At 44.0% G+C, this 18,093-nt stretch overlaps 1 protein-coding gene across 4 annotated transcripts in view; it reads right to left on the bottom strand.

Annotated features, from left to right (window-relative positions):
• Positions 1 to 18,093, bottom strand: part of LOC119160747 (protein GPR107) — a 428,055-nt gene that overhangs the window by 348,802 nt on the left and 61,160 nt on the right. For 3 of the 4 annotated variants that reach the window (XM_075881006.1, XM_075881007.1, XM_075881008.1), the window contains exons 3-4: positions 17,124 to 17,174; positions 16,536 to 16,562 (exon numbers count right to left, since the gene is read on the bottom strand). In XM_075881006.1, coding sequence (XP_075737121.1) covers positions 16,536 to 16,562; positions 17,124 to 17,174 — 78 coding nt within the window. The remainder of the gene's footprint in view (positions 1 to 16,535; positions 16,563 to 17,123; positions 17,175 to 18,093) is intronic. The other variant, XM_037412965.2, reaches the window with a different exon arrangement.

Below are 18,093 nucleotides of genomic sequence, written 5' to 3'. Positions count from 1 at the left end.
TTATAAGAGCCATGCCGCATCGCTTCAACTTCAGTGGGTGTGGCGGACCAGGCCTCGCCATGCTGCCTAATAGGCCGTTCCTCTGCGTTATGCAGGTTAGTGTTTATTATAGCTCTATCAAAAGTGACTATCGTGGCCTCCTGGTCCTGCCATGCCCACGCCAGTGTCTTGAAATTTTATGCAATGTTTTTTGTGCATGCAAACTTTTGTTATGTGGGGATGTTGAGTTGAACCCTGGGCCGAGCACTGAAGCCTTATTGACTAAACTGCTGGAAGGCCAAAATAAGTTGGTCACAGAGATGGCTACTTTGAGGGATCAGCAGTCCAACATGGAAAAAATGATTTCAGACCTTAACAAGCGTTTTCTCGAATTTGGAATGCATATCGATCGAATAGATGGCCTAGAACAGGCGGTCAAATCGCTACAAGCGAAAGTAGCTGACATTGATGATAGGAGCAGGCGTTCAAACCTGGTTTTGTTTGGCATTCAGGAGGGCAGCACTGAAACTGAGACAACTCTTCGCGCTGAGGTGATTGAAAACCTTTTTTGGGACAAGCTAAACGTAAGATGCAGCTCTGTTGTAAGAATCCACCGCATTGGAAAGCCGGGTAAAATGAGGCCAGTAATTGTATCCTTTCAAAACTATAACGAAAAGCAGGATGTTCTTAAAAATGCACGAAAGTTAAAGGGAACAAAAATTTACATTCAGAATGACTATTCGGTGGATACTCTAAGGAAACGCAAGCTTTTATGGCAAAGTGCAAAAGAGGAAAAAAAACAGGGCAAGAAAGTGATTCTTCTGCATGATAAACTGCGAATAGATAACGAACTTTACGTATGGGATGATGTCACACATTCGAGGGTAGAACTGGTTACTCGGCGAAAAGTTTCCTCCAGGGATTGACAGATACCTTCTCGCCTTGAGGAACTGCGCCTCTTAAATATCAATGCGCGTAGCATTGTGAACAAAAGTGATAATCTTGAAGCTTTGATCTTGGGATACAGCCCTCATGTTGTTGTGATCACTGAAACTTGGCTCCGAAGTGAAGTTCACGACAACAGTATATTTCCGCCTTCGTACCAAGTATTTCGTCGAGATAGAAGTTCAAAAGGAGGTGGCGTTGCCGTCCTGATTAAACAAAACATTTCAGCAGCACTTTCAAAACAAATCAATAACCATGAAACTATTACCTTGAAATTGTCATGCTGGGGCTTTTCCTTAGTACTAGTAGCCATTTATCGCCGTCCCGATGCTCCACCGGAGTTTTTGCAGGATTTATGTGATCACGTCTTGGGTTTTAGACAACAAAAAATAATTATTGCTGGTGACTTCAACCTTCCTGGTGTAAATTGGGAGAACCCGTTTGCTTCTAATGAACCCAGTGCTCATGTTCACAGTGTACTGGACTTATTGATGTGCTGTAATTTGGAACAGGTGGTTAGACAACCTACTCGTGTTCAGGGTAGTTCCTCTTCTATATTAGATCTTGTTTTTTTGAGCCGATGCATGACCGACTTTTCTGTGACAATTGAACCTGGTCTTTCAGACCACTATATGGTGAAGTGCGTATGCCACTTCTTGACAAAGAAAAGTGCTCCTTCTAAAACTGTCGCAGTCAAAGATTACCTTCATGCAGCGGATGAAAGCGTCTTAGACTTTCTTGACATAAACTTGAGCAATTTTGGTGGGTCTGATGTTTCTGAGCTATGGGAGACATTTAAAAGGTTATGTCTATACTGCATAGATCATTTTGTGCCAAATAAAATGAAAAGGATCGCGAAAAAAAATCCGTGGATTACCCGTGACATCTTGCATCAAAAAAGGAAACTAAAACGATTACGACGTCACCGCGCATCTCAGACAACTATTCACACAAACCAGACACTTTTAAACCAGTCTATCCGATGTGCTAAGCAATTTTATTTTCAACACACTCTTCCAGACTTCATACGGACGGCTCCTGATAAATTCTGGTCGCAATTATCTTGCAAGAAAGAAGGTACTCTTCAAATAATTCACAATGATACAATCGTTGTAGATGAAACAAGCATAGCGACACATTTCAATGAGTACTTTCAAAGCGTTTTCCAAAAAGATTGCGACAGCGCACGGGCTTCTGCTACCTCTCCTTATCTCGACGCAGACATCGTGTCCTTATCTGGTGTTGTATCTATGCTTCTGAATTTAAAGACTAAAGCTTCGCCTGGTCCCGATAACATTCACAACGCGTTTCTGCGTCGATACGCTGAGATGGTTGCTAAATTCCTTGTGATCATTTTCCGCGCCTCCCTGTCTTCTTCTTCTGTTCCGATAGATTGGAAAATAGCGCGAATTGTACCAATACTCAAATCAGGAGATAAATTATTGATTACAAATTATCGCCCTATATCTATTACCTGTTCTTGTTGTAAGCTTCTCGAGCACGTCATAGCTAACTACATCACTAATTTTCTTAATGAGAACAATATACTAACCCCATTTCAACATGGGTTCAGAAAAGGTTTGTCCACTGTTACTCAACTGGTCACAGTCATACATACTTTCGCATCTATTCTTGATAAATCCGGGCAAATTGATGTTATTTTCTTAGACTTTAGGAAGGCTTTTGATCTAGTTCCCCACAATAAATTGATTTTCAAACTTAAAAATATTGGCCTTCCAGAGTTTATTGTAAATTGGGTATCCGCATACTTGTCAAATCGAACACAATTTGTTGATATAAATGGTCACTGCTCATCCAAACTTCAGGTTACATCAGGAGTTCCTCAGGGAAGTGTTTTAGGGCCCCTACTTTTTTTAATCTATATAAATGATATTGTTGAAGTTGTCCCTGAATATGTCGGAATAAGGCTATTTGCCGATGATTGCGTGCTGTACAAGGAAATTGTTACCATGAATGATCAACAGCTTTTAAATACCTGCCTTGATAACGTTTACCAGTGGTGTAAGCAATGGGATATGAAGCTAAACTCAGACAAAACAGTGTACATGAACATCACTAGAAAGAAAAACTTCTTTTCTTTTCCATATGCGCTACAAACTCACGTACTCAGGGAGGTCAGTGTGTATAAGTACCTTGGCGTAACGATAACCAAAAATCTAAGTTGGAATATGCATGTATCGAACATTTGCGCATCCGCCTTCCGTAAGCTATGCTTTCTCAAGTACAAACTTCGTTTTGCCCCGTCATCAGTGAAGCTGTTAGCCTATAATACCATCATTAGACCTTCTCTCGAGTATGCGTGCGTCATTTGGGACCCATACACTAGGAAAAACATTCATGCCATAGAAATGATTCAACGTAAATGCATCAGGTTTATATTTTCTAAGTACCGCATGACAGACTCCCCTACAGCTATCATGAAAGAAAATAATATACAAGAACTTCAACTTCGTCGCAAAATTCTGAGATTAAAATTTCTTTTTCATTTAAAACACAAACATTTCGCACTAGATGCCTCTACGTTTATACAACCACTGACGTCACGAGAAACTAGAAATCGCCATGCTGCGTCAATAACACCATTCCAGACACGTACCAATACATTTAAGTTCTCTTTTTTTCCTAGGACCATTGTAGACTGGAACGCCCTGCCGTTTGAGTCGTTACAGAACATTGAACACTTTGATTTTATCACTTCATAACGTTAAGCCCCAAAATGCTCCTATCGCTGCGCCATATGTTATTGCGAATATGTATTGGTGTGTATAGTTTTGTGTAAATATACTTAATTTGGTCACGAATTGTTACTAATTTATGTGGTGAAAATTGCTGTTGAATATTAATTGTCATGCGTACATTTATTAATTTTGTGTGCCTTGACTGCTGATTGCTTGTGATTTTTTTTTCCCACTCCTGCATGGGCTCTGAAGTGAGCCTGCAGTATTCTGTAAATAAATAATAAATATATATATATATATATATATATATATATATATATATATCTGTCTGTCTGTCTGTCTGTGTGTGTGTGTGTGTGTGCGTGTGTGTGTGTGTGTGTGCGCGCGTGCAATCTAACAGACAATAATGCTAAGGAAAGTATAACGGAAGTTATTAGACCAAATTGTAATTTAAATGTGAAGAAAAAAAAGTAAGTGAAAAGATAACTTGCCGTGGGCAGGAACCGAACCTGCGACCTTCGAATAACGCATTCGATGCTCTACCATTGAGCTCGAATAACGCGTTCGATGCTCTAATCACTGAGCTATCACGGCGGCCTCTACCATTGAGCTACCACGGTGGCTATCTTCCCAGCCACTTTATTGGGTATATATGTGAATTTCAACGTGACAGTGTCAGTCAGCGCCATCAGTAGCAATGGTGGCGAGTGTGGCACACTCTTTTTTTATGAGCATGTATGGCGTCACATAGCACGTGAACTTACTACGAGCTGGCAGCTGATCTATAGTCCCTCGTATACAACCTAAGGCACTAAGTCTTCAAGTACAAGACCCTCATTTATGAATAAGAGAAAGAAGTGTATACTCAAGGGCTCATTTTTTCATGTTGTGACACAATATTAATGAGATCTAACCAACAGTAATGCCAAGGAAAGTATAGGGGAAATCGTTAGAGCTAATTGTAATATAAATGTGGTAGCAATCGTGGTACTCAGTGGTAGAGCATCGAACGTGTTATTCGAAGGTCGCAGGTTCAGTTGCTGCCCACAGCAAGTTATTTTTTCACAAACTTTTCTTTCTTCACCGCGTGCCATGCGTATGGTGACCACTGAGACACTGGAGGGTGAACTAATGTAAGGACATTTGGACTAAGTAAAACTGCGGGTGGCAGTGCTAGACAAAGAATTACGGCAGCTGAATCTCTCACCCGGAGGCGACAAAGCCATCTACAACACTACTAGTGCTACGACAGAAGAATCTCCATCCATGTTACCACCAAGTTCGACCCGTATGAGACCTCTCCCAAATAGGTCCTTCCTTTAAAGGGACAGACAACTGATTTTTTTCGACCCAGTTTATCCCGCCGTGACAGAAAGCTTACCCGTCATAGTGTTGGTAGCGGCAGTAGTTAATCCCAAAAGCACGTATTATTTTATAAGCAGTATCTTTTTCAGCTAAAAGACTATAAACATGAATGAGCTCTTTCATCTAGTAACGCTGAGAATTGATAGTGATGCCGGTAGCCTTTCTGGCAACTTGTGCATGCTGTCGTCATTCTGCTTTCACAGGAGTTCTAGTAACTATGCTCAACCACGTTTATACTGAGCTTTACAACTTTCTTTGTAAATAATAAGTTGTTACAATGAGACGATGTGGCTTTATACAGCTTCTTTGTATTTGTACAGTGTTGCTTGAACCTGTGCCCAAGGTTGTTGCACCTGTGTCATGGATGGCTTGTTCCGTCGTCGTTACTCTCTGGACACGAGCCAAGCCATGTCACCGAAAACGTCGCTGCGCAAATGTGCGGCCATGCCAACTAGCAGCACATATAATTTTTGATGTATGAGTACTGGCGGCGATGGCGTAGTGGTTAGAGCATCCGCCTCGCATGCAAGAGGTCCGTGGTTCAAATCCCGGCGCCGGGCAGTTCCCAACCGGATTAAAAAAAAAAAAATCCGCGTGTTGATGGAACTGCATTAAGAGGCGTGGGGTGCGGCCTCACCGGTAACCACCGCCGGGAACGCACTGCCTCACCAGAGAAGGATTGGCCACCCTGGCGCAGTATCTGGCCACTACCTCCCACATGCATACGTCAAATAACTCACGGCCCTCAGTCCCCCAGCAGCTGCGAAGCAACTGACCACGGCGGCGGTCAGATCTGCAACGCAGCAGAGGGTGCTAAGAATCTCTGGATCCAGACAGGCCGCCATTGGAACCTGAACTTGGCATCGCTTAACGCTAGAACCTTATCTAGTGAGGGAAGTCTAGCTGTACTATTCGAGAAGCTAGAGGGTGTTACATGGGATATAATAGGGCTCAGTGAGGTTAGGAGGACAGATGAGGCCTATACGGCGCTACAGAATGGGCACGTCCTTTGCTATTGGGGCTTGGCAGACAGAAGAGAACTGGGAGTGGGGTTCCTAATTCACAGAAACATAGCTGACGACATAGAGGAATACTATAGCATTAATGAAAGGGTGGCAGGTATCGATTTAAATTGAATAAAAGATACAAGTTGAAGGTAGTACAGGCTTGCGCGCCTACATCCAGCCATGATGACGCTTCAGATGAAAGCTTCTATGAAGACGTGGAATCGGCAATGAGTAAGGTAAAAACACAGTATACTATAGTGATGGGCGACTTTAATGCAAAGGTAGGGAAGAAGCAGGCTGGAGACCAAGCAGTAGGAGATTATGGCATCGGCACTAGAAACGCCAGAGGAGAGCTACTAGTAGAATTCGCATAACTAAATAGTTTGCGGATTTTGAATACCTTCTACCGAAAACGAGAAAACCGCAAGTGGACATGGAGGAGCCCTAATGGCGAAAATAAGAACGAAATAGACTTTATAATGACTGCACACCCAGGAATCGTGCAGGATGTGGAAGTGGTTGGCAAGGTACCATTCTATGCAGTGACCATAGAATGGTACGGTCTCGAATTCGCCTAGACTTGAAGAAGGAACGACAGAAACTGATACGCAAGAAGCCCATCAATGAGCTAGCACTGAGAGGGAAAGTACAGGAATTCAGAGTCTCACTTCAGAACAGGTACTCGGCTCTTAGTGAGGAAACCAACCTTAGCGTAGATACAATGAATGATAATCTGACGAGTATCGTTACGGAGTGTGCAGTGGAAGTTGGAGGCAGGGTAGTTAGACAGGACACTGGCAAGCTTTCCCAAGAAACGAAGAACTTAATTCAGAAGCGTCAAATCATGAAAGCGTCAAGTACAACCGACAAAATAGAACTGGCAGAGCTTTCGAAGTTGATTAATAGACGTAAAGTATGCGATGTAAGAAGGTATAACATGGAGAGAATTGAACACGTTCTGAAAAACGGAGGAAGCGTCAAAGCAGTGAAGAGGAAACTTGGGATAGGCAAAAGTCAGATGTATGCACTAAGGGAAAAAGAAGGCAAAATAACTACCAATATGGATAGGATAGTTAAAATTGCGGAGGAGTTTTACAGAGATCTGTACAGTAGCCGAGACAACCACGACCTAAATACTATAAGAAGTAGCAGTAACCTAGATGACACCCCACCAGTAATGATAGAAGAAGTCAGAAAAGCTTTGGAGAGCATGCAAAGAGGCAAAGCTGCTGGTGAGGATCAGGTAACATCAGATCTGCTGAAAGATGTAGGACAGATTGTGTTAGAAAAACTAGCCACCCTGTTTACGAGGTGTCTCCTGATGGGAAGGGTACCAGAGTCTTGGAAGAACGCTAACATCATCTTAATACATAAGAAAGGAGATGACAAGGACTTGAAGAATTGCAGGCCGATCAGCTTGCTCTCTGTAGTATACAAGCTATTTACAAAGATAATTGCTAACAGAGTCAAGAAAATATTAGAATTCAATCAACCAAAGGAACAAGCAGGATTTCAAACAAGCTACTCAACAATTGACCACATTCATACTATCAATCAGGTAATAGAGAAATGCTCAGAGTATAACCAACCACTATACCACCAATCGTTCTTCCTTCATAGATTACGAGAAGGCGTTTGATTCAGTAGAAATATCAGCCGTCATGCAGACACTGCGGAATCAGGGCGTAGATGAAGTATATATAAACATTCTGGAAGAAATCTACAAGGGATCAACTGCTACCATAGTGCTTCATAAAGAAAGCAACAGAATACCAATCAAGAAGGGTGTAAGGCAGGGGGACACAATCTCCCCAATGCTATTTACGGCGTGCTTACAGGAAGTTTTCAAAAGCCTAGAATGGGAACAGTTAGGGATAAGAGTTAATGGAGAATACTTTAGTAACCTGCGCTTCGCCGATGACATTGCATTGCTGAGTAACTCAGGGGACGAATTGCAACTCATGATTACGGAGTTAGACAAGGAGAGCAGAAAGGTGGGTCTTAAAATTAATCTGCAGAAAACGAAAGTAATGTACAACAACCTCGGAAAGGAGCAGCGCTTCGAGATAGGTAATAGTGCACTTGAAGTTGTAAAAGACTATGTCTACTTAGGGCAGGTAATAACCGCTGAGCCTAACCACGAGATTGAAGTAACTAGAAGAATAGGAATGGGGTGGAGCACATTCGGCAAGCACTCTCAAATTATGACAGGTAGATTACCACTATCCCTCAAGAGGAAGGTATATAACAGCTGTATCTTGCCGGTACTTAGCTACGGAGCAGAAACCTGGAGACTTACAAAGAGGGTTCAGCTTAAATTGAGGACGACGCAGCGAGCAATGGAAAGAAAAATAGTAGGTGTAACCTTAAGAGACATGAAGAGAGCAGAGTGGATTAGGGGACAAACGGGGGTTAAGGATATCATAGTTGAAATAAAGAAGAGGAAATGGACATAGGCCGGGCATGTAGCGCGTAGACAGGATAACCGCTGGTCATTAAGGGTAACTAACTGGATTCCCAGAGAAGGGAAGCGGGTTAGGGGGAGACAGAAGGTGAGGTGGGCAGATGAGATTAAGAAGTTTACGGGTATAAATTGGCAGCAGCAAGCACAGGACCGGGTTAACTGGCGGAACATGGAAGAGGCCTTTGTCCTGCAGTGGACGTAGTCAGGCTGATGATGATGATGATAATTTTTGAGAGAAATAGTAGGTAGAATAACCACACGACTCCAAAATCTTAGCAACCTGAAAACTGCGAACACAGTTTCATGAGCATGCACGAAAGTTGCTCAGGACGCGCTGACGAGCATGATATCATTATGTCACGCAAAGGCAGTGCCACTTTAATGCGTACTACTAACGCAGGCCTATATGCACATTTTTATGAATTAATATATTTTACTATAAAGAAGCAAACAATGTTATAATACTGACAGGAAAATTGCTGACCGTGTATACTAGTTCACAGTAACATGACAGGGCACATCAGATAATAGAAGTTTCTGCCACCAGGTAGCATCACAGGCTATCTTCACTATTTTCAATGAAGAAAAAATTAAAAAGAACTGAACCATTTCTCCGAAGGGGACCCTGATAGGATGCGAAGCAGCAGCTGTGGGCACAACTTTGACCCAGTTGAGACGGGTGTCAACGCGGGTGCAGGAAGAACGATTTGAAGCAAAAATCGGTGTAGCATTTACTCAACTGAATGTTTGCTTGAAACGCAAAGACACTACAGAAGGCGGGACGTGTTGAAGACGCTTGCAGTCACCTTTCTTGGCTTGCGTCTTGTTGGTGTTCCCACGAGCCGTCTCTATTATCAAACGTGATCGGTGTTCTTGACTCGCACCTCGTCAGTGTCACTGGTTTTCCACTGCCGACGCTTGCGTTCGGCTTCCCTGGCTCGCGCCTTGCCAGTGTTGACATCGCCATTTGCGAACGCGATCAGCTTTGCTAACCCTCAGAACGCCGAGAAAGGTACGCGCACACCAGCCAGAAGCATGCCGCGACAGCATCCCCCCCGTCAGCGTGCTCGCCTAGCAAGCAGTGGCGCTCTGTCCACATTGTCGGCGCCGCGAGATCACCAAGGTGCGCGCAGCATGTGCACCCACCAGCTCGCAGTTTCTTCTCAGACAGATAGAGAGAGGTGGCGTGGGTGAGATGATACCGACGTGAGGAGTGGGCTCGAGCGTTTAGAGAGGTGGAGAGGGTGTAGGGAGAGAGAGCTGACACACTGTGGAAGCGCAGCATGCGAGAGAGACAAACGTCACCACACACTGCTAGGAGAGCATGAGCTACTTGGCACTGCTCCAACACCTGCGGCAAGAGGAGAAGTGTGGACGGAGGGACAGCGTTACACAGGCTAATTAAAGAGATGCTTGACATCTGAAGATATGACTTCACTTCTCCCGATAAAAACAAGGTTGGTTTGAGTCACTACTAGGGACAATCTTTCCATCCATGCAGTCATCTCATTTTAGGTTCTGGGCAGTTGTTGGTCCTTTTCAGAGGAGACTTATATCATCATGCACTGTATGTGCCAATGAATGCAGTGCACACCTACTGTATCACTTGCTTCCCCTTTCCTATTTCCTTATGTAAGCTATATATGCTTGGCTGCTCTGCTTACAAGTATGTGGTCACTTCTGTAGTAAGACGTATGTTGATGAGCGCCGACTTGTCAGAAATACGGCCTTCTTTTTATTCTTGGCAGCATCATTTGCAGCGAAGCAAAGACCAACATGCTCGTGATATTAGCACCTCTCGTTTGTGCTTGCGTCGAAAGCTTTTAGTCTCCCACGAACGGCATTCCTGCTGAATCTAGTAGGACAGCAGTCTTCTGCTTTGCTAAACAAGCAGATTTCATATTGCCATGGGGTCAAGGCGCTTGAAAAATGAAGCTGTCGATGTTTTCAAGACTAAACTTTTTATTTGGGTGAACCTGCGCCCTGAAAACTGTCACTCTACAGGAAATACACACTATAGACTTTGAGTGATGAACAAAGCATCGGCTGTCAATAATCTGCCAAGCAGTGAAGCAGGTCGGCATTTCTACCTGTGCGATCAAAGATTCCAGCTTTATCACAAGCAGCCACTCAAGTTCCAGAAAAAATTGTAATGTTCATGCTGTGTGCGTAATCTCATCGTAAGGTTCTCAGATTATCTAGATGGCAGTCATTCGGGCACAATTTGTGCAAAGCAGCAGTTACACGTGTAATGGGGGATAATATAAAAATAGAAATAAAGAAGCATGTGTGGCAATATCCTATAGTAATATTCTGCTGAGATAGCAGACACACGAGGCTCGGTCTAAATGCTGACTGGCCAATCAGGCCAGCAGCACATTTATTTCATTGGCTGTACAGCAGAGTGCAGCACACTGCACAGGTAACAATACAATCAAGCCTGCTTGTAATGAACCTGAACATGACCGGGCATACACTCGCTATATCCCAAAGTTCGTAGTAAGCGAAACACAGCTTTAAAACAGTTAAAAGGCAAAAAAGTTCGTAATACATGTGTTTCGAAGAGCAGGAGCGATTGAGGTGGTCTCGTGTTTATTTAACACGGTAGCATGCCGTTTGCCGAGGCCCTTAGCATATACAACCTGCCTGAGGCTATTAATAGTCAATTGCTACAGACACGCTTGTGGGCACTGGCTCCAAACTTTTGCCATCATCATCATCCGATTTCTCTGAATCTCTTTTGCCACGCACTTCATTCACAACGCACTCATCTGTGAATGGTTCCACAGAGTCAGAATCATCATTGACCGTAATGAAATCATACCAGCAGGTGTCCTATGGAGTCAACGAAGCCCTCCCATGGAGTCAACGACACACTACAATGAAGCGTCACCGGAGTGGTCCTGTTTAGAAGCTTCAAGCTCGAAATATGTAGACAAAGTCAGCCTCGCGAAAACAGTTTCACACACATGTAGCCGCTACCTCCGCCAACAGAGCCTTTGCCATCTCCACATCTGAATACAGAGATACCCGAAGCGGCAAGTTGGCTGCTGAGCGGTCAACAGCTATGAGCAAGCGCTCCACAACGTGACACCTATAATCAGTCTTATAGGAGACTGACACCTTTTTTCAGAGGTGAGTTTACTTTGCCGTACAAACCTCCTGTATACCGAGACGGCTCTGAACAAGTATGACGCTCAGCAAATGCTGATAAAATTTTATTAAAGGGCCACTCACCAGGTTTCACAATTCTCAGCTGACAAGCGCAATGCGTAGACGAGGCGTTCATGATCACGTCTGCCAAAATTTGCAACGCTAGGTGCCGCAGAAATTAGTCAAATTTCAAGATGAACGCTGCTCTCTTTCCCCTCTGCCGGCACGCGCCTAGAGAACGAGGGCATGACGTGCGCGTATGAATGGCCCTACGTACACGACAATGCAGTGACGTTGGTACTCTGCGTAGACGACTCTGCTTTGATGTTGTAGACAGTGGCACGTGATGTGGTGGTTTTGGGACGTTAAACCCCACATATCATCAGTGGCACGTGATATGGCAAAAATTATTTAACACGGCATGCGTAGTTTACGTAATTTGTTGCTTGAAAAGATCAATAAAACTTCAGATAAATAATGAGACGCAATAAGAGAATGTGTTCGTCTTTTTTCCATTTTTCTTCTGCGAATTGCAACAAGATGCGGGGCTAATGCGTCGGCGTTTCGCACGCGTTCGTGCCCCCGCGGTCAGTGCATGAAGCAGACGACCGCCGTGGAACACTCCTACGCGTTCGCGCACTCATTGTGCTCATCTATTCTACCACGTCTAAGCCAGTGTTTCCAAACCAACCCGCAGAAACAGGCAGAAGACCACAAAATAACGCTGGTCAACAAAGCAACGCCGCTCGCGCGCTCGGGGGTTGAACTTGTTTGGGCACGTCATCTGCATGTCACCTCTTGGTCGGATGCCAAAGAGGGTGGGGAAGAGATTTGGCTTGCGAAGGCTACGCAGAGGAGTGGCAAGGGTTTCGAGCTCGCCTCCTCTCATCCTCTCTCGCGCCGCTTCAAAAAACCTGTTTTCTCCGCTCGTGATGAACCGATTAAAAAAATATTTGTGGCGAAATCTTCCTCATCAGACACCCAACAACTTCTACTGTCTAACTAAAATTTGGTACAGGGCCTGGTGAGTGGCCCTTTAAAGTCAAATTTCTCGTGGCACACCAATTGACATCGACACTAACTTGACCTCAGGCTACAGTACTAATCCTGGTGACTTCACACAACTATCTGGCATGTTGCGATGACGTCAAGCACCAAAACACAAAAAAGGCACTTGTGCGTCACCTCAATTGACTGCTTGTGCAGTGTCGTTATGTGGTCACTATCATTAGCGTACCTGTGAACCAAGCTAGCGGAGTCTGGAATAATGTACATGCACGCGAATACAATATACAGACTTCTCAGAGAGCAAAGGAATCGTTTGATTTCGAAGTAGTCAACACGACGTCAATACTCAGCCCTGTGCATTGTCTTGCTCCAGTTTAACAGGGGACAATAGGTGCAAATTTCATCGATTCCAGTCAGATATATGCGCTGAGACAAGCATGGGTCAACTTCATGCACCACAGCCGAGGTGAAGACCGGACACCAACCAAGCGGAGCTTACTCTGCTCGCTGCAATTCACTCCAGACGCGTACACGCACAACATGCATTAGCTGACCAGCTTTGGGTTGTCAACAAAAAACCTGCGCCTTAAAAATGATGCTATCCCAACATTGTGCGTCCCTGCCGCAACAGTTGCCAGACGTGCGGCACGCAGCAGACGAAGCAGACGATCAAAAAAGCGATGCGTGGACGAGGATACTTTATAAAAACTTGTGCCTGCACATATTGTCACCTGTTGGCACTGCTCATACCATGTCGTGGCACCAGGGTACAGTAAGAACCGAACCTAGCTTTTGAAGGCATGCTGTAATTAATATTTCAGAGTGCACTCAAGCTTACTGGTATGTTTCGTATACTATTGCAGGTTTGGGCTATCATTTGACGCAAAAAAACTAGTAAAAAATTTCGTGTCACTACAATGGATTATGCCTGAGCCAATTGGTCGCACTTTCGATGTTTTGTCAAGCAGCAGAAAAAAGCGCAAAAGGCCTCCCATCCGCCATCCTGACCACACAAGCACACCAACAGCAAGCGAGATATGCAGGCGCGACATAAGCCAGGACGCAAAAACTGCTCTGGCGCCAGTTTCTAGCCAGAAAAAGAACCTTCTTCAATCGAACCAGTGTGGCTAGCGTCACGAAGCGGTGGGGACGGGTGAAGGATTAGTTATAAAGAGATGATGGCAGACATGCGAGAGAATGTCGAAGAAGTTGCGATGGAGTGAAAAAAAAAAAGAGGCCTAATAAGGTGGGAAGGCGACCTTGAAAACTAAAACACGTGGGAAGAAGGCAGGTCAGGTAGCTTGCTTGCAAGGTCCACGAAATGAACAACTCACACGTAGGAAAACTTGGGAAAGTGGCCTGCATGCACAGAGATCACAGAATTGTATTGTGACGCTGTAGGGAACGCGCGGCCCTATCGACATCATTATTTAGAATTCGTTCTGTGCAGCAGCTGTTTTTAAGCTTTTGTACGCATGCGGAGGGCATGCTGAGCTGAGTTCAAAGGGAGCGAGAACAGGTCCCAAACACGTAATGAATTCTGCGATATTGAATTTAATAGGGTAGTACAATCATGTGTACTGGAACGATATTACACCGATCCAGAGAATACACAGACGCAGACGATTGGGTACAGTTGGCAGCCAACGATGTTGGCAGATAGTCTGTTCATTCTAGCCAATCTTTCAAAAATCGGTGGCAGTGTAAGAACACTGGCCTTGTATGGCAGTTCGAGATGCTCAGAGTAGCAGGGGCACAAAGGACAGAGGGGTGCATAACAAAAGACCGTCCGGGAGAGCAACAAGTAGAGGGCCGCCGAGGCAGGGTCGGTGATTAACAATAAGAGTCTATGGGCACTTCACTGATGGCTTATCGGAGATCGAAAGTGGCGTCCCGGGAAGTCGCCAGAGCACTGACTCCGTTCACTGTAACCGACTGGCAGCACTCGAAGATATTTGTTGTAAGTACGATTTTGTGCCACTGAAATGATGCATATTTCCACAATCGCAAGAGTATCGTTCGGTTCAAGCGAAATTTGTATCAAGTGGGGCTGTTAATTGTGAGCTCGACTCTATAACACACCGCAAATGCATAGTTAGAAGCTATCTACACTCAAACCTCATGAAGACAAAGTTGCATCTTACATAAAAAATGACAGCGACGCTGATGCTCACGTCGACACTGGTGGCAAAATCGAGCCGTGAAAGTCCATATTATTGCTATTGCAATAATAAAGTTCGTTATATAGAGAAATTCGTTATAAAGGTTTATTCCTGACACAATATCTATTGCAAAGCTATTTTTACTTACTTAATTATAACCGATTTTTCATTGTATCGGGTTTGTTAAATCAAAGTTTTGGGTGTACTAAAAAACAGAAAGAAAAAGCAGGTACTTAATTTAGCAGATGTTAACTTTACCACTGCTGGTGGTCAAGTTTATCTTCGTTAGAACGCCATTGAGAGGCAGATGAAGTAGTTTGCAGACACGGCAACAGGTAAACTGCACAAATTACTGGGACATTAGCATTCATCCTGCAGTGGCTGTCACCAATGTTGATTAACTTAACCAAACTGGCCTTGTAAAAAGGAACCTGAATACTATGCCTAATCTGAAAACAGTTTCTGCCTCAACACTACCAGCACACTCATATGCCATGTACAGTTCTTTTCTATATAACCAACTTCAATATAATGAAATGCATGGTACAATGAGCCTATAACAACAACTTCATGTCCATAGAAAAGCATGATAGTTTCAATGTCTATGCATGAAAGCACCCTAGCACATTGTATTGTGCACTCCACAATTGGTGTAGTTTTGTATACCACTCAGCCCATGACTTGTGCCAGCACCAATTTAGCATCTTCTGTTGTCGCCCAATGTCATGTGACAAGCCCAAGTAGCCTTGAAGGTAATCATACCAAACACAACACCTGATGGTGAGCATGCAAGAAACCAATGTCACTCACAAGGCAAGTGATCTTGTTCAGTGAGTAGAAAAGATGTCACAGCTGGTTGCTGTAAACTGCTCTCCATAATCTCAAAACTGAAAGAACCTATTATAGCAGGACCCATCGCCAGCAAGCAAAAGTATTTCCCAGAGAAAGAAGTGGCCAACCAGTAATATTAGAGCTGCTCGCACATACCTACCAAATTGTGTGACTTTTCTATGGCAATAAAGTTCACCTAAAGATTTCTGTTGAATAAACGCACAATGGCGATCGCCAAACAGAAAATGTGGCACCATGAGCAGAGTAACTCAGGCCTGTCACTATTTAGGCCCATGTTCTCTCTTCATTTTGCACATCGATCAGAGTGGGCAGAGAGCAGTGTGGTGAACACAGCATTTGCAATAACTGGCCAGCGGTCGTTAAGCGAGAATCTAATGGCGGTGGCAGATTGGGCAAAATTAACTTTTATTTTACTTCAGAATTACCTATGATTAAGATGATTTCACCGGCACGGCATTTAAGGGCCCCTAAACCACCCAGAAGTTGACATGTAGTCATGATAGGGATCTTGTGCCTGAGTCTATACTACAAACACATAGCCGAGAGATTTTTTTCTAAATGGTGCCGTAATAGCAGAGTTAGATGCGTTTGATGATAGAAGCGTAACAATTGCTCCTTTCACTTTTTCCTTCACTACCCTCTTCTGGTCTAATGGCATACGTCATTGCTGATGTATTGTTCAAAACACTATTTACTTCCGGTAGCTATGACTGTCAACTCCCTACTTGTAGGATAACCACTGTTGCCGTGCCGGCCTGTGCACCTATGAATCGTGCGGGTATGGATCCTGTGATGTGGGCATGCCTTCAAAGGATTGTCAACAAGATGGATGACACAATGCACCAGAGCACCTCCACGTGAGATGAGAACAAGAAGCGCAGGCAGCTGCTTGCAGACTCACCAGGTTTTTGTTCGAGCATGACTTGCGCTGCACATCATAAATTCAACTTCATGATGTCACACACGTTACTACAAAGGTCCCAAGAGGAAAAGGGCCACAAATTCTTAAATTCTACAAGCCACAAATTCTTAAAATTTGTGGCTTGTAGCGCTACCAAGTGTGGCATCATTGATTGTGACAGCCTTTTTTCTATGATGCGCTTTTACTTGAAATATCTGAGAAAATATCGCAGGTGGTTTAGTAGCTCTTTAAGCTTCAGTCAATGAATCAGAGTTTGATCAAAATTTATCTTTTTTTTTACATTATTAGGATGAGCTGATTTTTTCGCTCTGCTGTTTGAACACTTTTGTGGCATCTTCTGTGTAGAAAGCAGTTTTTCAGCAACAATATACTTTGTAGATGCGAAATCTTGCAAGGCGAACCATGAGAGAACCACAAGTTTGTAATACAAAACCTCAACAAAGTCCATAATTAGTATTAAAGGTCACACTTAAATACAATAAAACCTTTATCTGGATATAAATTGGGCATTGCATATTAAATTATGGGCTAACAAATCAAAACATTCAGATAAGCAGGCAGACTCACAGGATATGGGTTGACACTGTCAGTGGGTGTCCTTGTCAAGCTGAAGCCCACCTGCAGAACACCATATAAGACGCAGTTACTGTGCACTGTTCATCTTTTGACGTATTTCAAAAAATAAATTGAATGCACATGAACACAAGCAAAAATAAAATGCATGCACATGAATGGGTGAGTGTGCACAGACAATGGGAAATATATAGAAGAGAAAAAAACAAAGCTCTTGTCAGGGAGAGTAGAAGCACGCGTTCTGGAGCAGTAAAATGACAGTTTAGAAGCAGTAACAAATTTGAGTTTTGTACTAGCAGTTGCTAGCCCAAGAAATTCAAATTATGACTTTTCCTTGTAACAAGTACAAATGCTCAGAGAGAACACTGCTCGTGCACAGATGAAGCTTCTGTGGAACGTCTTCTTATCAGGCACCTTTAAAGGGACACTAAAGCAACTGTGAAGAGGTTTATTAGCCAATAATGACAGCGACGAGACAGTGTGAAGAACCGTCCAGCGATCGACACAGCAACGAACCGAAGCACGAGTCGAGAGAGCCGGGCGTTGGCGATGCTGCTCGCTGCAGGCACATCTTCTTCACAATCGCCCCTGCTGAAAAAGGAGCCATCCTGGCGACCTAAGAAGTTTCAAAGACAGGCTCATGATACGGTTTTAGGCGGGAAACATGGACGATGTCACGTGCACGCCGGAGCATATTATCCGATCGGGTAACTGGCTCAATTAGGTAATTAACCGGAGAGGTTTTCTCTAAAACAGTGTAAGGCCCCTCGTACCGGGGGACAAGTTTTGATGAGAGTTCCGGGGTTTGGTATGGCATGGCAAGCCACACGAGAGACCCTGGGGCATAGCTGGGATCCGGAAGAGAGGTGCTACGGTTTTCTTTCTGGCGTTGTTGCTCTTCCGAGGTGAACGCACGGGCGAGCTGGCGGCACTCTTCGGCTTGTCGAGCAGCATTGGAAATAGG

This window comes from Rhipicephalus microplus, chromosome X (assembly GCF_043290135.1).
Source record: "Rhipicephalus microplus isolate Deutch F79 chromosome X, USDA_Rmic, whole genome shotgun sequence".
NCBI lineage: Eukaryota > Metazoa > Arthropoda > Arachnida > Ixodida > Ixodidae > Rhipicephalus > Rhipicephalus microplus.
This window is presented reverse-complemented; position numbering and strand designations above follow the sequence as displayed.